Source organism: Vigna radiata, chromosome 11 (assembly GCF_000741045.1).
Source record: "Vigna radiata var. radiata cultivar VC1973A chromosome 11, Vradiata_ver6, whole genome shotgun sequence".
Classification (NCBI taxonomy): Eukaryota; Viridiplantae; Streptophyta; class Magnoliopsida; order Fabales; family Fabaceae; genus Vigna; species Vigna radiata.
The window spans coordinates 9,332,782-9,353,870 of record NC_028361.1 but is presented as its reverse complement, the minus strand read 5'-3'; the positions used below and the strand labels follow the sequence as shown (position 1 = coordinate 9,353,870).

At 33.7% G+C, this 21,089-nt stretch overlaps 3 protein-coding genes across 10 annotated transcripts; 2 read left to right on the top strand and 1 right to left on the bottom strand.

Annotated features, from left to right (window-relative positions):
* Positions 1–130: 130 nt before the first annotated feature.
* Positions 131–5,824, bottom strand: LOC106776524. Of its 6 annotated transcripts, none has more exons than XR_002670066.1 (3): positions 3,856–5,824; positions 3,557–3,663; positions 131–331 (listed from the first exon to the last, which is right to left on the bottom strand). XR_002670066.1 is itself a non-coding variant. In XM_022787464.1 (2 exons), the coding sequence occupies exon 1, from the start codon at positions 5,576–5,578 to the stop codon at positions 3,857–3,859; it is 1,722 nt and encodes a 573-aa protein (XP_022643185.1). In that variant the 5' UTR covers positions 5,579–5,824; the 3' UTR covers positions 2,775–3,663; position 3,856. The 6 variants fall into 6 exon arrangements, 1 of the variants encoding a protein (XP_022643185.1); XR_002670063.1 differs by lacking the exon at positions 131–331 and adding an exon at positions 1,178–2,735; XR_002670065.1 differs by lacking the exon at positions 131–331 and adding an exon at positions 1,643–1,923.
* A 1,342-nt stretch (positions 5,825–7,166) lies between these two features.
* On the top strand, positions 7,167–18,462 carry LOC106777736 (bZIP transcription factor 16). Of its 2 annotated transcripts, XM_014665463.2 has the most exons (13): positions 7,192–7,604; positions 8,078–8,186; positions 8,267–8,323; positions 8,420–8,494; positions 11,207–11,296; positions 11,381–11,440; positions 11,565–11,734; positions 12,726–12,786; positions 14,794–14,836; positions 14,962–15,233; positions 17,517–17,594; positions 17,676–17,801; positions 17,989–18,462. In XM_014665463.2, exons 2-13 carry the CDS (start codon positions 8,118–8,120, stop codon positions 18,106–18,108), a joined length of 1,221 nt encoding a protein of 406 aa, XP_014520949.1. In that variant the 5' UTR covers positions 7,192–7,604; positions 8,078–8,117; the 3' UTR covers positions 18,109–18,462. The 2 variants fall into 2 exon arrangements, 1 of the variants encoding a protein (XP_014520949.1); XR_002670025.1 differs by lacking the exons at positions 17,676–17,801; positions 17,989–18,462 and adding an exon at positions 17,060–17,323 and having other exon boundaries at positions 7,167–7,604; positions 17,517–17,581.
* LOC111242758 lies at positions 12,793–14,785 on the top strand. Of its 2 annotated transcripts, XM_022787371.1 has the most exons (3): positions 12,793–14,329; positions 14,413–14,497; positions 14,607–14,785. In XM_022787371.1, exons 1-3 carry the CDS (start codon positions 13,788–13,790, stop codon positions 14,640–14,642), a joined length of 663 nt encoding a protein of 220 aa, XP_022643092.1. In that variant the 5' UTR covers positions 12,793–13,787; the 3' UTR covers positions 14,643–14,785. The 2 variants fall into 2 exon arrangements, with proteins under 2 accessions (XP_022643092.1, XP_022643091.1); XM_022787370.1 differs by having other exon boundaries at positions 14,413–14,785.
* Positions 18,463–21,089: the final 2,627 nt, after the last annotated feature.

Genomic DNA, 21,089 nt, shown 5'->3' with positions numbered 1-21,089 from the left:
TAGAAGACAATCTTTTATCATATATTCTAACAACCCTGATAATAGGCAAAACAAATAACAAATAGAAGAAAAAATTTAAAATAACCTAGATTGAAGCTTAGAGAAAATACACCTCCATTGCATAATAATCTAAAATATAATGCATTCCTTTCCTAAAATTGGTTAACCATTAGATCAATCTTTATACAAAAGATCCAGCAAGTGATAAAACACCAACTGTTCTAAAAGTATTTATATATGAGCAAAATGCAATTTTATTCTATTTTTCATGTTCTGATCTGCTCAAGAGCTAGCCACACTGTTTAGAGGAAAAAAACCACGAAAGTGCTGCCTTCAAAATACCACAACATGAAGCAAAGAAACATAAGGAACCTAATACAGAAACTTAATTTATTATCGCACAACAGCTTTCAACAGATAATAAAATTTAATCAAATAGCATTCCCAAACACAGGATTTTAATAACGTATAGTTTTTATCTTAAATAAAATATATTTGATTTAATATTTCAATAAGTTCCTATTTTTGTTCAGAATCTCAAATAGTCTCTTTCTTTTTCGGTGTCTCAATTGAGTTCTTATTTTTATAAAATTGAATTAAATAGGGTTTTTCTGTCAAATTGAGATGACGCTATGCTGACAATGTAGTTTTTTATTACCTAACATTAAAAACATGACTGAATTGTATTTTTTTTAATTTTTGAATTAAAAAATGAAATATACAGAGTATACTTCATTTTTTAATTCAAAAATTTAAAAAAATTAAAAAAATACAATTCAGTTACATTTTCAATATCATGTAATAAAAAACCTGTCAATATACCCATCTTAACGGCATCATCTCAATTTGACGGAAATGTCCTATTTGATTTAATTTTAAGAAAACAAGAACTTAATTGAGATAAAAAAAAAAGACCTATTTAAAATTATGGACGAAAATAAAAACCTATTGAAACATTAAACCAATATATTTTTAAGTTAAATTTTTAAATTATAAAATATAAAAAAAATTCCAGCAAGCTATATGCTGTTAAATTTTAAATTATAAAATATAAATAAAACTTTCCAGCAAGCTATATGCTATAAACATGAAATACGTTTTGTATAAGAACAATGCTAATGTGTATTTTACAGAACGCATGAACAGTCAAAGCACACCCAAGTAACAGGCAATAATTACTAAGTTGACACTAAAAGTTCAGATAGTCCAGCAATATAGATTAAGAAACAGGGAATGCATAAATCTTAGAAATTAATACCGGAATTCATTAAATAAGAATTTTATGATTATAAATTTCAATGAATAATAAATGTCTTAAAAAAATGTTTTAAAAGGGATGCTGCTTTCATTTCTCTTGATTGGATACTGTCCTTTCACAGATCTTAAAATCTTAAGCTCAAGCTACCGTCCAACCAAAAAGAGTTACTCATGTATTTCACGTTCTCTTCTAACATCATTTCCAAAAAGCTTAGTACCTTTCTAGTACACTTGTGTTTCAATGCACTGCATTGACGGAAGATGTTCTTTACGGATAAAAAATCATATATATCATGTTACATGCCAAGGTCATGACAGAAAAGCACAAAGCAAAAGAAATAGACCTTACAAAAAGAATATGTTGATTTTATTTCCCTTGTCTCAACATTGTGCAAGCTTAAAACTGAAGAACCGAGCCTCAATATTGATGTAAATAAGTAATGAGCCCGAGTTTTGAAATTTATATCAGTCATACTTCCAATGAAAATAATTAATGTGCAAGCAAAGCAAAAAAACAATCACAGATCCACTAAAAAGCCAACTGCTTTCTTAGAGTTAAATAATAAGATATCTGCTTTAGTTAGCTGAGTTTTAGAGTTTATACAAGACAGTTGTATTGAACTTGAGTAATGGCCTTGCAAAGAAACAAACATTCTACACAGATACCTGACGAAACATGACAAAATGAATTTAAGGACTCCTGCAATTACAGAATTTACATTGCTGTACAGAGCACTCTAATGGTAATTATTTTCTGCTAGCTAGACATCTTTTTGTATATATGTCTGACAATCCAACTGGCGTCACACTTATATGCATGACATATTTACTACCAGCTTGTTATCCTTGACGATAAACAGGAAAGCAAATACCTGAATTACCTTAAAGATAACTGCAGAAGCTCAAGATGAAACACTACTAAAAAATATGGTGCATAGAATAGACACTAGACTAGAGGAATCACTGTTAATGTTTCCAGAAACAATGACTCTTATTTTTAAGAACTGTTCTGTTGGCCGGGAACCCAGAATACACAGATTAAAGTTTAGGCAACATTTCCTCCTGGCCAAGCTAAGGAGCCTTAAACATTTAATAGATTTAGTAATACCAAAATTTACAAACATGAATTGGTAGCCGCGCTAGTTATTTAACACCCATAAATGATAATCTATGCAGGTAATGAAAAGGTAATATAATTTGATTGTGCATTAAAACCAAATACAACAGTCATGACAAAGTACAGAAGTGACCAGATATAGATTAGAATGCAGATCAGTGGCTACCCATGATGACTTAATTCCTTAAGCAATATTTAATCGTAACTCAATTTACCACAATTAAGAGGATTGCAGTTCAATTACATAATACTCTACCTCTTTTTCTGCCTTAAGCTTGAAAGGGACATTAACTGAAATACTTTGTACACACAACATCCATTTGCAAACATCACCTCTTAAGTATGGGAAAAAAACATAGACCTTTTGCAATTAACAAATATGTAAAACGTTAAATAGTTATAACAAATATGTAAAATGTTAAATAGATATATACAGAAACAAATCATTTTAAGCTACTTTGACTCAAGTGAAACTAAACACTCTCAATAATGAAAGAGCCCTATTTAAAAAATAATCTCAGTTAGTTCTTCGTTGATTAATCAATTTAATAAAGTCTAGCCACAGCCACAGGAATTGACTTGATATACAAAGCCCAGTATAGTGGTGAAAGAGAGATAATTATAACAAGCTTGCAGAGGGAACCCTTCCTCAGAGCAAGCGAGCTAGAAGATAACCATAGTAAATGAAAAACTCCAGTTGTGTCTCAGAGATGTAACTATAAAGCTGAAATGGCTAGATTTACATTGGACCCTTATGGATATTTTCATAGAGCATTTAAAATAGCTGACTCAACCATGATCTGAATACAATTTGATACAATCTAGGTTTCTAAACTGTAATTAAAGAGCACATGCCCTCACCTTTTAAAAGGTTTTGGTATCTTACAGATGTTATAGACGAAACACATGATTTTAGATTGATTGCAAATGAGAAAATGTGATAATAAAAGCATAATTAAAACATAAAAAAGAAAATTATTAAGTCCCTTTACATATATTTGACCAAACTATCGACAAGAAGTTAGACTATAGAACATAATTTTATTGAGTCATATTCTCTTTCAGAAAAAATGTTTCTTGATTACTGCAGAGAACTTAAATGTTACTAGTCTGTCATATTGTAAAACATAGATTTCTTTTAGATGTATTAAATTAATAAATGAACACTTCCTTAACACTTACCCCAATCAGTGGAGGAGGCCGAATAATGCTTTAGCACGACTATGCCATGTAACAAGTTTATAGTGCTGGCTGACAAACAGGTTAATCCAGTAGAATATATCTTTAATCTACATACAGATTTAAAAAAGTCAAGCTTTACAAAGCAGTCAGGTTTTCTAATAAACTTATCTTTGTTGTACAAAAGTTTCCAAGGTCATCAGTTTAAGCCACCCAAAAGTAAGTATTTTCAAAGTCATCAACGATCAACTCCCAACTAGTCTTTTAAAATTCAGAGTCTGTTCCCAAAAAGATTGCCTAACCTCAATTATCAATGCCACCAATAGTAAGTAAATCTGAAGGAAGTGATGCGGGATCAAGTTCCCAACAGTCTTTCAACAGTTCAGGAGTTTCATCACAAATAAGCTTCCGTGCTGGAATTTGATGAGAAACTAAGCACATGTCATCCTTCCCAAGAAATATAATAGCACCACTCCCCTTCTTTTGCCGCCTAAATACTGTCTTGTAACCATCGACCTTCTCAAGATACGCCATGCTCAGACCATTTGACTCATTGTAACTTGTCAGACATACAACAATGTCATAGCATCTCTTGCGGTCCTCTGCATCAATACTTCCCTCGCCATGCAGCGCCCATACCGAGCCTTTCTTGGGGTAAATTTTGTAAAGTTCACGTGCTGCCCGGTCACAATCCACAACATGGGAAAATATATTTACCGAATTCACCGAAGTCTTCCTGGCAACCTTAAATCTCCCACAAGGTGTATGAAACCCCATTCTCTCCCTACTAACTATCCTCCCATCCCCACTGATCTGTACATCTAACCAACTTAATCTCACTTCAAAAGGATTCAGTGAAAGAGTTTCATCAATCAGGGCATAATTCCTTGGCATTCCATCATCATCGTCATACACTGCCCACACTTGACCTTTCTTAAAACTCTTCTCCACTCTATCTTTGTCAAAATCATAAAAATCTGAATCCACCACCGCCATGTTTTCCGACTCCCCTTTATCAGAATCCCTATGCCTCGCAGATCTCAACCCCTTTCTCTTCGATAAACCCACAAGACTCTCCTCAATCCCAAGCCTCACACTCTTCTTCAAAGCCCTCCCCTCTCCAACCTCTAAACCTTCAGAGTTTTTCAATGTCCGCCGCCTCTCCCCCCGGTTGCTCCTCTTCTCAATTCTATCATCCTCCTTTTCCTTTTCTTTTTCCTTCAACTTTTTTTCCTGCAACTTTCTCCTCACCTCAGTCTGAAATTCAGCTAATGTCATCATTTCCTCCCCATTTTTAACCCTTTTACTAGGTTTGGACCTCTCCAACACCTCCCCGACTGAACGCATTCTCTTCCTCAATTTCCCTTCCTTCTCATCCCCCACTTCACTATCCACTTTTCCTTTCACACCAATTTTCTCCTTCTTATTTATCTCTTTCAACTTCAACCTCATACTCCTAACCCTACCTTCCCCATCACCATCCCCATCACTCTGAACCGTTTCCACAGCCTTAAAACTCTTCTCACAACTCGGACACACCAATTCTTGACCCATATACTTTCTCTGGAACTGGTGAAGGAGCCTGCAAGTGGAGCAGGCGGTCCAGAACGTCTCGCTCTCCGCCTTGATCTTCTGTCGGAGCTCGGCATCGTACTCTCGGCGGCGACTCCGGTCGGAAAGGAAGTGGAAGGCCTCGCCGACGAGCTTGAAGGCCTCCTCGGACGCCACGTTGGGGTTCTTGTCGGGATGGAGGAGCAGTGCGAGTTTCTTGTACTGTCTCCGAATGACGCTGCTGTTTGCAAAGGGCTCAGTACCGAGCGCACTATACCAGTCCGACGCGGCGAGGACAGTGAGCGAAGTGACGGCCTCCGACACGCCGTCGAGGTGCGGGCACAGACGCTGCGCACGCTTCGCGTATTTGAGAGCAGATTTGGCGTTGTTGGAGGCTTTGAACTTGGACTCCGCCATGGCCTTGAGGCGCAGCGCTTCGGATTCTGGTTCCGAGTCGGTTATTGGTGGTGCCATTGGGGAGTGGAATGGAAGAGAATTAAAGTGAAGAGAGAGTGGACGTTGAAGAAAGTTGAGGGTGAGAAGAGTGGGTTTTTGGGAAGGTGGACAATGTTCCGGGCCAGGCCCATAAAATAACGGGACCTTCGTTATTCCAGCCCATTTTCGCAACTATCGTTATTCCCAACTTTTTTAAAAAGTAAATTGACGAAATTGTCCTTGGTAAAAAATACAGTTGTTTATTTCAGAAAATATGTTCAAAGAAAGCTTGTGTAATAAATTATCAGATATATTTTTTAATTAATATAAACACAAAGGATTCGTTAGTTATTTCACAGCAAAAAAATTATCCATGAATTTTTTTCTCTATATACTATTATTTCTTGGACATAATCAATTATATAATTTTCTACACAAAACCTTTTTCATTTTGATGTAATCAAGTTTAATCCGATTATTTTGTTTTTCACCTTTTATTTTATTTTATTTTTTCGTTCCTTTTATTATTTGGTAGCTCACAAGCTTTATATGTGCTTAAATAAAGTCTAGATTATAAAGTATATATTTTTCAAGTATGACATCCGGTTAAAGAATGTACCCATTTTCCATCAATGTTTTTCTTTTTATTATTATTTTAATAGCAAGATAATAATTATTATTATTAATTAAAAATATGAATTGTTATGATGTTACTCATTAAGTCCTTCTTTAATTAGAAAAAAATTCACTAGTTTACTAGTTAAATTGAGTCTATTTGGAAGTAAAAATGTGCAAGTTTATTCATATAACTTGTTTTGTTTTTTAAACTTATGTATAAACTAATAATTTTAATTTGTGAAAAAAAAAATATTTTTTGTCTTATTTTTTTACTGTAAAAGATTATATCAAAACGTTCCTTAAAAAGCTACTGGTAGTAATAATATAATCTTTTAAAAAATTATTTATTAAAAATTAGTTATATATAATAAATATTTATCTTTTACATTGAACATTAAAGCGTAAATTGAAAGATATGATAAATTTTAAAATGTTAAAATATTTTCGTTAAATAACTTGCAATTTCTCTAATTTTTATATTAATGAGACGCATATTTTGGAGTAATAGTTAAATTATATTATATTTGAGATTAATAATAAATAAATATTTTTAAAAGGTAGAATTGTATTTTAGAATTAATTTAAATAACTTATATGATCATATATTACTATGTTTATAATTAATCATATGTTTAAGAAATATTGAAATTTATTTAAAAAAGTAAGCGTTAGATTAATAGAGAATAAAATATATTAAAAAAACACTTTAAACATATATCTAAATCGTGTTCGAAAAATAACTCCTAAAATAGCTTACCATTTGTATACATAGAAGAGAAATGAAACTTGGTTAAAACATAAAAAATAAAAACTTCATGCAACAAATTTGACAATACTTATAAAAGTCTATGAACATGATGAATTAATAAATTAGCTTTTAACACATATTTAATAGAGAATCAAGTAAAAAAAAAATGTAAACATTAAGAAAAGATGTAAATTGACTCTCAGTGTCATTTATTTGAAATAAAAAAAAAAAAACTAAAACTAAAATGCCAAAAAAAAAGGAAAACGAAAAATTGTGGGCATAGGGAGTAAACGGGGATTTCACAAACTGTGCAAAATGGGAACGAAAATCTCACTGGACAGCGACACCGTACGACGATCCATGGGTTCCTCTCCGTGAACACCCAAAACCAAACAACACAAACATTAACCTTAACCAAACAAACCCTAATTTTTGATCTGCCCCTAATTCATTGTTCCCTTCTCATCCATTTCTAAATTAATTCTAGATCATTTTTTTTTGCTGTATTTCCCGAATAAAATTCCCCGAATAACCTTCCTGCTACCCACTAAATCCATTTTTCTTCACAATTTTTATTCTGAGCATTTGATTGTCGCTTCTATCGCTTGTTTTTGTTATCCTCGGCAGATCAGCTTTTTCTACTGCTTCTGCTTCTGCTTCTGCTCCAGCTTTGGAGGATCCACAGTCTCTTTCTAAGTGGTAATTTGAAAATTCTCAGCTTGAATTAAATTGAATTGTTCATATTGCTAGCTTTTTGAGATGCATAAATTTCACTTCGTATCCTGGGTTTTATCTTGGTTTTCTCAACTCTGGATATTGTTGCCTTTCAATTTTGGTGGAGATTAATGCTGTAGTGTTATAATAGAATTAAATAGAACTTGCACCATCTCTGGTTTAGAGATAAGATAACGCAGGGCACCATTAGAAGTTGGATTTTGACCTACCTTTGCATGGATTGGGTGGGAAAAAAGTATTAGTGCCTTGGTTGGTTCTTATGGTTACAATTGACATTGGCGATATACTGATTGATTCTGTAGACTAATTCAATATAAAAATCATGTGATTCAAGTGTTTTATCTAACTTGCTCAACTTTACAGTGATTTTTTTGTAAGTTTTGAAGAAGAATATTGTCTTTGAGGCTGTCTTGTAATGAAAGTTATGTTTGGTGCAGGATGGTTTAGTGTATATTTTTAAGATACTGATATTAGAGTATGGGCAGTAGTGAGATGGATAAAGCTCCAAAAGAGAAGGAGTCAAAGACGCCACCACCTATGTCACAGGTCTAATTTTCTTTATGTTATCTCCATTGATTCTTAATGGTTAGTACAATTGTTGTGACGCCAAATCATTGTTTTTCCAGGAGCAGTCTTCAACCACCGCTACTGGAACAATTAATCCTGATTGGCCTGGATTTCAGGTTTCTAATGAAACAGTTTTTGTTGGCATTACTAGCATATCATTTTTATTATTGTCAAGATTGAATTTTGGTTCACCCAGCTCCCTTATTTTCTAGGCATATTCTCCTATACCTCCACACAGTTTCTTGGCATCAAGTCCACAGGCTCACCCTTATATGTGGGGTGTCCAGGTAATTGTCACTTCTATTATAACTGTCACTTATATTATAAATACCCATCCCGCCTACATGATAATGTTAATGTTTAAATTTGCCTTGTGCTATTGCTTAGTCAAATCTAAAACCTAACTGGACCATACTTAAGCTGTGGCCAAATGGAAAATATTGAAGTTAATTTAGAAATTAACTCCCTGTTCTCTTTGAGCTATTGCTATTATGAAGTTTATAGGGTTTTAGGTAGGGTAGGCAGAAGAGAGCTGATAGGCTAGTGAATAATATGAATTGGTATACCAAATTAAAGCAATATCTTTTATTAGTTCTGATACTAGATTTATAATTCTAATTGAATAAGGAAACAAATCATGAAATACAATGAAGTGTGAAAATGAATCCTAGGATATTTTAAATTATGCTATCATTCATATAATAATTGTTTGATGTCCCTAATCAACTAGAGATATGGTTAAATTGTAATTTATAAGTGAGTACAAACTTTATCTTTCAAACTAATTTTATGAGATTGAGTTAGGTTTAAAGTTCATTTACTAAGAATGTTATGAGATATTTTCTAGATATTCTAATACTCACTGTCCTCTAGCAAAAGTCTTAAGCCTTTTACAAATGAAACTGTGAAAAGGGAAAAGAAAAAGAAATATGAAGTGGTCTTTGTAATGCTGGAGATGTTGGAGATCAGTATATCTAGTAATATATCTTCTCAAGGGAGCTGTAGCAATCCTTAGGTTGAAAAGCTGGTTGGAGAATCGCATGACCACAGAAGAGATTTTTCTTGGGGTGATCATTAGCAGAAAATTTCTGGCTAGGAGTTATAATGAAAAAAAAACTTTAACTTTATAACATACAGTGTAAACACTTAGGAGACCTTAAAAATTTGGAAAGATGACCAACAAATTGTATTTGGGGCTGGTGTGAATCATGACCAAATCCAATCACCTGAAGAATGGCAGGAAGAGCGTCAATCAGTACAAAGTCACTACTGACATGATCATTAGCTGAAAAAGAAGTCACCAACTGGTAGGAAAGTCAGTGTAACAAACACAAAGATCCAAAAAGAGCCCAACTGCCAAAATCCGAGATAACCACAAAAAGAATGCCAAGGATCAAGCCAAGACAGCTGAAAACAGCTAACTCTTGATGAATGCAGGAAAAACACCAAATTTGAGTGTCACACAATTGATTGGAGGCCAAGGGAGCTAAACAAGCTCATGTAGGTGGAAAATAAATGTGATGGAGCCTAGACCAGATGGTGGAGTGAGGCACGCAATGGAAAAATGGTGTAAATATGGGTTAACACTTTTCAATGCACTAAAATAAAGGATGTCAAATATGGGACAGTAACTGCAAAACAAAGACCTCGATCTGGTTGGTCAAGGTGAGACTAGATCTGAAGTGAGAAGAACAGATTACACGCCAAGCAAGATGGTGGCTGGTGGAAGGAGGGGTATAGATTTTGGAACAGTGAAATATTGGTCATGTGTGAGTGTGAATTGCACGGGTATCATGGCAAGGTTACATCAGTGGCAGGTCATCCGCAGCACCATTGGAGGGCTGGCTGCCATTCAAAACTGTGACATGACTGTGAGGGAGAATGGTTGTTTCAACAACAATGGTAGAGGATGACAAATGACAGTCGCTGAAAATCAGCATTGGCATTGATGGACTAGGTCATGGAAGATGGTTTTGATGACCATGTTCAAATTATACGGGTTTTATGTGGGGTATGAGGAAGTGTGAGATTTTGGAAGTGAATAATTATAAAATCATATGGTTTTGATGTAATACTAAACAGAGAGCCTTAATCCCAATAAATTGAACTAATATTAGATTCCTGGTCTTTATTAAACAAGGAAGCAAATCATGAAATATAAAAGATGATCTAAGAAACTCTAAAATACTTTAAGATACAATGATGTTATTATATGATTTTTTTTAGTTATTCTAATCAACAATAATCAGTAAACAGCATGTGGAAGAACATTAATAAAACTAAATTTACCTCTTGATTTGATTGCAGCTTGAAGCTACAAATATATATTCATGTTTGATCCGGATCATATTCATGAATTAGAAGAGTTTTATAGATTTTTAATTGTTGGCCTGTGAAGTGAAATTCCGTATTTACCATTATTTGTGTTGTGGCATATCAATTATACTCTGGTAAAGGCACTGATGTTGGTGGACTGGTTAGTGGCATGGTGGACAATGGTGGATTTATTAGTAGTCTTTGTTGACGGTTATAGTTTGGAAGGAACACAGCTATCGTAGTGGTGATTGGTGGCATGTAAAATTTTTATAGTAACTGGAGACTTGCTTATGGTTAGGACTGTATCTCTTGAGAAATACATGCTTCTCCAATATGCATTTATTGTGATTGATGGTGCTCCTAATTCCTTGCATTTTTAACTAAAGTGTAACTATTTTGTTAAAGTTTTGTTGCATCAGGACACTGTATGTTTTAAAAAATGGCAGGCTTGTATGTCCTAATTAGGAGTCGACACAAACCACTTTTGCCTTTGCAAATGAACTCTGAAGATTTTGGTCCTAGATCGTTGAATGGTCTTGTTTACTTATCTTTTTTTGTTCTTCCTATTGTTCAATGTTGTGTCTACTTTACATCTAGTCTACACTTCACTAACAATATGAAATATCTCATTTAAGTTCTATCTTAATATTTCTTTGGTTCATTAATGAAATTTTTATTTGCAGCAATTTATGCCTCCCTATGGTACTCCACCACATCCATATGTTGCAATGTATCCACCTGGTGGCATTTATGCTCATCCATCCATGCCTCCGGTATTCTTTGTAAAACGGTGCTTTCTTTAAGTTATCACGTTGAATCATTGGCTGATCAACTACTTTTGTCTCAAATTTATACAGGGATCTTATCCTTTTAGCCCCTTTGCTATGCCTTCTCCAAATGGCATTGCTGAGGCTTCAGTGAGTTTCCCCTTCTGTATTTTATGCTCATTCTCACCTTTTCTTTTTCTCTGCCTTTTCCCTCTTCTGTGCAGAACTTGTCCTTATCCACGTAAGGAAAAATAATTTATTAGTTTGCATGCAGGGAAACACTCCTGGCAGCATGGAAGCCGATGGTAAGCCTCCTGAGGTAAAGGAAAAATTGCCAATCAAAAGATCAAAAGGAAGTTTGGGTAGTTTGAATATGATCACAGGGAAAAGTAATGAACATGGTAAAACAACGGGAACATCTGCTAATGGAATTCATTCAAAGAGGTAAGATGTGTTGTGTTGATCAATCTTGTTAAATTATTTACCCTATCATTTGAATCAAAGCAGTCAAAGAAAGACACTTTTTATTTCTAAATGTCTTACCTATTTGCCAGATTGCTGATTTAAGATTGATAGTTCATGAAATAATGCATCCATCTTTTTGCATGGCATAGTATTTTGCTATGATGTCACCAATCACCATAATCAGTCATTATTTCTGTAGCTAGGGTGAATAATATAACTAATATATATTTGGAGGCCTTAATATTTAAATAGAACTCAGGCTGACATATCCAAAGCAAATTCTTAAATTCAGAACTGGAGGAATGAATATGACTTTGATATGATGTCCATCTATTGTTGGTAACATTTGCTTCCATATCTCTCTAGTGTTAAAGGAATGAACATCATTTAAATTTATTAAATCCTTGGTCTTACTTTTCTTGTACTCTTGATCATGGAAGTGAAGTTAGAAAATTGTTTGACTTTATTCAAATAAAGCAACTGCTTACGGGCTACTTTGGTACATGATTTTGTTTCAGCCCTGCAGAGCCTAGCATTATCTGAACTACAATGGTAACATGTAAATGACTTCGGGTTCATGGATACCATATACTGTGGATTAGGGAATAGGGACAGTAGTCAGCCACTTCCTGAAGTTGATGTTTCCATTGTCATTTTAATTTTAGTTGGTTTATTGCAGTGAAGCATGTATGCATTATTTTACAGTTTTGTGCTTTGCTGTGTATTTAACTTTAAATTACAGAAATTGCATTTAATATTTATTTTACTGTTTTAGAATGCCCGAGAACCCCTATGCAGTTATTTGACATAGATACTTTTTATACATGGCTGTATTTTCCTGTAAATAATTCTTAAGATGATATTGTGTTTGGCATTGGTTTATTTTCTTAATCCTGTTGTGTATTGTTTGCCTTGCCATTTGCATTTGCATACGGGTGACTTATGCTGATAAGAAATGTTGTATTTGTAGTGGTGATAGTGCAAGTGAAGGCGAAGGTACTAGTGAAGGAAGTGATGCAAATTCTCAAAATGTAAGTTCAAGGACAGTCCTCACTCTAATGTTTTGCACTATGTTTTCGATATGCATTCATTAATATATAGTTGCAGTATTAAAGGAATATACAATGACGACAAAAAAATTATTTAACTAAGTTTGGTTGGTTTATTGGATTGTATTTCATTGACTTTATTAAAGACCAAATTCTCGGGGATATTTTTCATTATGGGATTCCTCTTAACAATTTCCTCTAGTGTCCTCCTTGGTCTTGGCCTCTTTTCATAGGACAAAAAACCATGATCTACTCTTTTCACCAATGCTTCCAGTGGTCATCCTTATGTGTCCAAACTTCCTTGACATAATATTTTTGTCATCTCTTAACCGATTGATACCTCATCTATATTTTCTCATATGTACTCATTTTGTATCTTGTCCTCTGTAGCATGTTCACACATCCACCTAAAGTTTTAAGGAGGATAAATGTAAAATTGGTGATCAAGAACATATTACTGAATAGAATACTGTAGCTCTTTCTATACTGCCTAAATATAATCCCCATCCAATGGCTATCCTGACAAACTTTAATTCTATTATCCTGAATAAGAACTTTAATTTCCCTAATACAGTTGATGTTGTGAGGGGCAAAGGCAATGAACAACTTTTGAAATTATTTGTTATTGGATTTATGGAATATATGTGGTGAATTAAAGTTTTCAGGAAATCAAGAGAGCTTATGTATTTTATTAAAAGCTTGTTGCTAAAGTTTGTGTGGCTAGAATGAGGGGAATCAATTTGCATTTACATAAAAAGGTGCACACTCAAAGCTATTTATTTTCAGTGGGTTGATCTTGGAAAGATATGAATGCAAAGAATGAGATTTATGTCTGCTTTTTTATTAGCTTGGAAAAAACATTTTATCGAGTGACTTGATAAGAGTTGTGGAAGGCTTTGGAAAAGAAAGGAATTCATTTTACTTATATTTAGGCTATATGAAGGCATGCATTGTAGGGTAACTAAAAGTGTGAGAAGGAACTCATGGAGGTGGGACTAAGGATTTTCCTTGTAAGTGATCAGCAGAGACAAATTGTCCCTAAATGCTGGTATTTTGCCAATGTTGTCAAAAGTGTGAGTGTGCTCACGAATTTGCATGATCCTGTGAGTATGGGACACCCAAGCAAGCCAGCAAACACACAAGGTGGAATAGGGAAGTTGTGCATTGTATTGATCCTGAAAGCGTTTGTGCAGCCTATGGATCTCAATTGCAAATCAGAACCAAACTTCTTGTGTGACACTGCTATACACGATTGTGGTCATCATCAACTATGCATTACTGTCACTGGTCATCACAGCGTTCCCATTGTTGTCTTTGGCCATCACAGTGTATTGTTGTTGCGGGCCATTGCAAGGCTTCTGTCAAAGTTGCCAGCCATCTCAGCACTCCCATTGTTAGTTATGACGCTCACATCTTCATCAAATAGACTTGCATTGCCATTGTCATTGTGGCTGTCATCATCATCTGATTCTGCAGGCAGTGACAGTAGCTGTTGGGGATGTGTCACTCTTCACTATTGCTGGCTGTTCAGTGTTTTTCTTCTCAGTGATCTTATTTTAGTAAAAAATGTAACAGCTAACACAATCATCTTCATCCTACTTTACTTAGGCTCGGATTGACTATGGGACTACATATAAGTGGAGTTGGAGTCCGGAGACCAAGGATATTGGAGGATATTATTAAAGGGAATAAGGTTATTGTTATAAAACAACAAAGTATTACCAGGCTCTGTGAAAGTTTTTTGTTATAAAGCAGCAAAGAATTAATGGATGTTCAATTTTATTTTTTGATGTCTATGCCAGATAAACTATATACATATAAATGCAAATCATGTTTAGACATCGGAGATTGGGTGTGGGTTGCATAGCTCCTGCTGCTCCTGCTTGTGAGGGCACAATTGACTATTTTCTGAAAGATACCCTAAATAAATTCTGTGCTAGTTATTATGGTTGGTATTTTAGTATTTATTCTGTTTTCTTTTTTTCATAGGACTCTCAATTGAAATCAGGGGGCAGACAGGATTCTTTTGAAGGTTTGCCGAGCTTACTTTCTTACGTTTCAATATATATAGTTTATGACTTTGTGGTATATTGCCTTATGTTGACCTCTAATGTTTGTGCGCTTTGGCTGAAATGTACATTTTCTATTGAATTATAGATGAACCATCTCAAAATGGCACTTCAGCATATACTCCTCAAAATGGGAGCCTAAGTGCACCTCCTACTGCGGTCAATCAAACTCTGCCTATCATACCTATCTCTGCAGGTGGTGCTCCTGGCGCTGTTCCTGGTCCCACAACAAACTTAAATATAGGAATGGATTATTGGGGTACACCAGCTTCTTCCAACATTCCTGCACTTGCTAGAAAGGTTCCATCTACTGCAGTTGCTGGATCACGGGATAGTGTTCAATCACAACTCTGGCTACAGGTTATTTTTGACTACAGACTGATGATATGATGTTTGTTTCTTGATAACATATTAATTTATGTCCTAATTGGGAAGTTCATGACACTTATTCTCTGGCTGTGAGATATTCTGAGAATCTTATACCTTTGCGGAGGTTTGTAGGCTCAAACAACATTGTGAAAATGATCACTATTTGCAGCATAGTCGCCAATTGCTTTTTTCTTTTGTTTGTGTGTAAAACGTGGCACAATTATAATAAACTGAAGAATAATAATAATAAGTGTAATTGTAATGGAAATAAAGTATAATATATAATATAAGAAAACTAAATTATAATAGTAAATATAATAATATTCTAAAATATGAAAAACTATTTAAAGCATCACGTATAAGGTAATAAACTATATTATAATAATGAACCTAATAAAAATTTATGTGTGATATAATAAATTAAATGGCTATAGTGATGAAAGCTAGATAAAACACAATATAGAATATAATAAATTAGATAATAATAATAAAACGATTCTAAATAATATATTAACAAGTTAAAATAATATAAAATTAAATGCATTTTTATATAATACAAGTTATATAGATGCTAAAGTATAAAAAAAAAGTTTTGTATGTGTGTGCCTGTGTGTATTGTATATGTGTATATGTTAAAAAAAATTAAAAATAGGAATACAGAAAAAGTAAGCATAACAGTATTCATCCTAAAAATTGTTTCTCCCAACCACTACATAGCTTAAGAGGGTTAGTATTTTAGTTGTGTCTGTGGGGATACCTAATCAAGTTCTTTCTTTTAGTGAATATGTTTTTGTCAATGTGACATTTATTAAAATCATGTTTCTTTTGTATTGTAATAGTTAGTTGTTAATTCCTAGCAAAGCCAAATTACTGTTTAGCTTGTTCTGGATTACTTAATCTGCTTCTACGGACGACTGATTCTTCACTCAGTCGATGCAAATGTGGCGTCATTAACACTTGTCTGCTTAGCTGAATACTTCAGTTAGGCAATTTAACATGTGGGGGGTGTTATTAGTACTTATTCTTTAAACCCTTCACTAAATCTTTTTGTTTTTAATATGTTGGGTTAATAAATTTGGTTCAAGAAGTCAGGTAGCAAGGATATGCACTACTGTCTCTTTACAGGCTATGGTGGTTCATTTGATCATTTAGAGAAGAGGTAGACGTTTTCGTTAGAAGATTTTTAGTTTGGTTTTACCTTACTATGGTGTTGTAATCTGTTTTGGTCGGTACTGGTTGAAAATTAAAGAATGATAGAAAACATTCTCTTTGGGATTTCTAGAGTCTGAGATCTCTTCTCTAGCCAATCTTTCACTCAGCAGAAAGCCGATAGTGTTGTCTTGCTATCGCTTTATGGTCCAACCTCTACCAATCTGCTAGAATTCCAAGTTATCACCACGAATGTTAAAGGGCCTCACTATAAAAAAAATCCGCCCATTTTCTTACCTAAAAGTGACATGATTAGGTTGCACCTTCTTGTAAAAAAGGGGTACTGAAAAATCAGGTAGAAGGCTGCCCCTCCGGTGTGTTTTCTTGGGGCTCAGAAGTTTGGGAATTTGTGTCCAATTGTGAATTTATGTTGTGATATTTAGTGTTGGCAGCAATCTCATTAGGGGGCATAGAGCCACTGCATGTTTAACAAATTAACATAGTTATATTTGATTTTTTGCCCAATGTTTTTCAAAGTGAGAGTAAGGTCACGTACCATGATCCCGCAGTTTATGAGGATCAGGGGAGGTGTGGATCGCTGCATGATTGCAACGTTGCTTGTCAATTTGTGGGATCATGTGCTGCGCTGATCCTTTCCGTTTTTTCAGCTAGTGTTTGACACCCCATTTCTTGGCTCCCAGCCTGAAAACAAAGCCCAACCCGTCCCTTTTGTTCTACTAGGGTTTCCACACATTTGGAAATCAGAAACGAAAGAAAGGAGGCAGATGATGACGATGAGTGCACCTCCAATGCTGATGCTACCATTGCTGTTGAACAACCATCACCGTCGTCGTTGACAAGCAGCGAAGCACTAAGACAGCCCAACAAACACTAGCCTCACTGTTGTGAGCATGGCACTCACGACCATAGTTGTTGGTGCTGCTTTCATAAGCATCTTTGAATTTATTAGTTTTTGAGTAATTTTGTGAATTGTGAACCTATTTTTAGTAGTGTTATTGGATCTTACTTCTTAAGACTTATGAGTTATTTTTATTGTCTGAGACCTGATTTTCAACTTCTATTGTTGCTTATTAGTTTCTTCAATTCTTTTCTGTTACCTTTCAGGATGAAAGAGAACTTAAAAGGCAAAGGCGAAAGCAGTCTAACAGGGAATCTGCTCGCAGATCCAGGTTGCGTAAGCAGGTAATAGAGAGTACCCTATAGTGATTTCTCTGGTTGATTGATCATAATATATCTTAACTCCTGTGTGGGATTTTTCTAAAGGCCGAGTGTGATGAGTTAGCTCAGCGTGCTGAGGCTTTGAAGGAAGAAAATGCTTCTCTCCGGTCAGAAGTAAGCCGAATCAGGAGTGATTATGAGCAACTACTCTCCGAGAACACTGCTCTCAAGGTAGTCTGAGTACCATGTTCTGTATGACACCAATATACCTATCCTAGCAAAGAATAGAATAGGTTCAGAGTGATAAACTACATATTTGAAAGTTATTCAGTGAAAAACGTAGATATAACTAAACCTCTGCATCAGTCTCCTAGAATCCTTTTACGTTTGAATATTGACCATGTTTTTTGATCTACAGGAAAGACTTGGGGAATTACCTGCGAATGATGATCATCAAAGGTCTGGTAGGAATGATCAACATGTGGGTAATGATGCTCAACAGAATGGGCAGACAGAGGCTGTGCAGGGTGGTCACTAGCACCTACCAACCACAGCATGCCACCTTTCACGGAGATAATCTAACTTAATAGCAAGAGCAAGATCTTGTTTCGGATAGCTTGTAGTTCAAATTGTATTAAAGCTGACCATTTATAGTGTTAAGATATGTTTAATGTTATAATATCCTTCATTCCTAATTTGCCTTCATTTTTACTCATTCAAAAACCTGGATTGTATGTAGTGTGTGTATTCTGTGTCATACCATACCTTATCTTTAGCTTAAAAGTTAGTGTTTGCATTAAGCAATATAGTTTATGAACGTGAGTTTGCCCATTATGTGATCTTCTGTACAAGTAATTTATGGGGGGGAAATAAAGAAAAGAGAATCTCTGAATTCTGTTTCATAACAACTTCGCAACGTAGCCTTTTAGATGATGTTTTTGCATTACACACTTACTGAAACTGCTTTTGTTTGGACGAATTAAAAAAGTTTAAACTGAATTTATTCCGCAGCATGAGCTAGTGAAAATGCTCAAACAATTGATGTCATACAGCAGTTCAGACAAGAATGTCTTTGAGGATGTCAGGTTTCTCATGTTGTAAGCCATTATTCGTATTGCCCCCCAAAAAAAGTGTTTGTTTGATTTAACTTTAATCTTATTTAAGAAAGTATTCAGGGTAATTTAGTTTGGATACTATAGTTAATGTCAAGTTGCACTTAATTTATAGAAAGTAATTGCAGATGGTGACGTTTCATGGAGAAAGATGTGGTAAACGGTGCTCTACTTAGAAAGATGGTGACATTTTAAAAAAATTAATTTTATTAGAAAAATAAAATTCAACAGACATGTGTTAGTAGATGTGTAAGCATGTAGATGTCTACGAATAACTTGTTTACCATGTGAAACAAAATTTAATGTTACTGGAAAGAAGAGACTAAATTCATCGCTTTAGAAAGTGAGAAGACTAAACCAAATTAAAGTTTCAATCAAGAGAATAATTACAATTTGTCAATATAATTGGGGGATTAAAATCAATTACCATGTTAATACTTTTTGTGTTATTGTAATTCATTTAATGTTATATAACTAACTCATCAAACAATGTGATATTAACTTTTGTAATTGTAATTGTTTGAAGACCCATTAGCATATATTGAATCCTAAGTTGCTAAAGTCACATTTACTATACCTAGAAGACAATTGGTGCAGATGTAAGGTAAGAGACTAGATTTGTGATACCAAAAAGGCTAAAAGTTCAATTAAGCCATTTTTTAATCTAGTCCTTGTAGTATATATTTTTCGATTTGGGACACAGCATCCGATAAAAGGTCACAAAACTTAGTTAACAAATCTTGTAAAAATAGGTATACGAAATTAGACTATATAAACCTTTAATGGTTTATGCAACAAATAGTTTTGTACCCAGAAAAAAATACATCTACATTGTGAACACAAGAACAATCATAGCTTGTATGATTTATTCTATAGAATTCTTCATTTTTAGATTATGCATCCTACAAATATTAAACTTCATGTGTATGGAAAAGATATAAAATTACATATAAAAAACTACATTTATAAAACAACTAAGTGCTTCTCACTAGCTTCATTTCATCGTCATTGAACTTTGAATGATATTGTCATCAATAGAAACTGTTTTTTTTTTTTAACTCATAATAATCACTCAAATATGAAACTTTGATTACTTTTACACTCAACTTTGAATTTAATAGTCTTACCATCAAAATTTCAAACTTCTTTGACAAAATGACCAAAATTAATGTTCTAAATCAAGAAGCATTATTGAAGTCATTCAATATTTAATTAATTAAATATATATATAAAAGTTAAAAAAAAGAAGAATAGAAATCGTTTTACATTAATCCTCGACGTGAGATTCAAATATACCAAGGATTTTTTGAGGAATTGTACATGAAATTAAACTATACAAATTTTTTGGATGGTTTACATAACAAATAGTTTGTATTTTGAAAAATACCTCTGCAATGCGAACAAAGGACCATAGTTTCTTGTATGTTTTATTCTGAAAAGTTATCTATTCTTAGAATATTCATCTTTCAACCATTTAAAAGTAAAACACTAATTAGAATCAATAATAATAATAATAAATAATTGAAATCTTGACCGTTAAAGATCAATTCATAAATTAATTATAATTTTTTATTAATAATAGAAAATATTTTAAATACTAATAATTTTTAATTTATAAAATCATATCTAACTTAGTGAATATAATGATTAATTATTTTTATTTTTAAATTTAGTTGTTATTTAATGATTTTCATGTGTGAATTTATCTCCTTGTAAAATTATCAGAAATATTATGTTAGAAGGTGACCGCGTGTCATTTTATTAGATCTTTTTTTTGGTTTTTTTTCTTTTTCTCTAAACCCTCCCGTTCCTTCATCGTTGTTGCCATACTTTTTTAATTATGAGTTTGTCATAATCACGTGCATCTCTCCACTTCTTTTGTGAGTAACATTTTCTTTTTTAATATGTTGAAAATTGAATTTTCTGAAAATCCCTTTAGTAATTCTATTTCTTCTAAAAGTTGTCGGTAAATCTGTCATTAATTATATTCTTTTGAAAATTCAACAATAATATCATTAATAAAATAGACACTAATTTTTCTGCTAAATATAATAATATTTATTACAAATTAATTACGCTTTGTTCTTTTGGGTTGATTTTACTGTTAACAAAGAATTGCAAAGACGGATGGAGGATTACCCTCGTGTTCTGATCAGTTGATTTGCGCTAATTTGCGATCAAATAAATCAGTTGATTTGCGGGATGGCACTGTTGAACCCATCCCGCAAATTTGAGAAGATTTGTGGTGATTATTTAGGCAAAGACGTATATATCCCTATACGAAAAATACACTTTCAACAACAACCTAATAATACATGAAATTAATATTAAGCCACTATGCCTCGATAAGACAGAAGCCATACACTGTGTATTAACTCATCCTGTGTTTACATAAAGAGGTAGCAAG

Coding starts and splice junctions, on each gene's coding strand:
- LOC106776524 (XM_022787464.1), bottom strand. CDS start 5,578: ATGGCACCACCAATAACCGACTCGGAACCAGAATCCGAAGCGCTGCGC.
- LOC106777736 (XM_014665463.2), top strand. CDS start 8,118: ATGGGCAGTAGTGAGATGGATAAAGCTCCAAAAGAGAAGGAGTCAAAG. Junction 8,324..8,419: donor CTGATTGGCCTGGATTTCAG/GTTTCTAATGAA, acceptor CTTATTTTCTAG/GCATATTCTCCTATACCTCC. Junction 17,595..17,675: donor GATCCAGGTTGCGTAAGCAG/GTAATAGAGAGT, acceptor ATTTTTCTAAAG/GCCGAGTGTGATGAGTTAGC.
- LOC111242758 (XM_022787370.1), top strand. CDS start 13,788: ATGGAGGTGGGACTAAGGATTTTCCTTGTAAGTGATCAGCAGAGACAA. Junction 14,330..14,412: donor ACTCTTCACTATTGCTGGCT/GTTCAGTGTTTT, acceptor TACTTTACTTAG/GCTCGGATTGACTATGGGAC.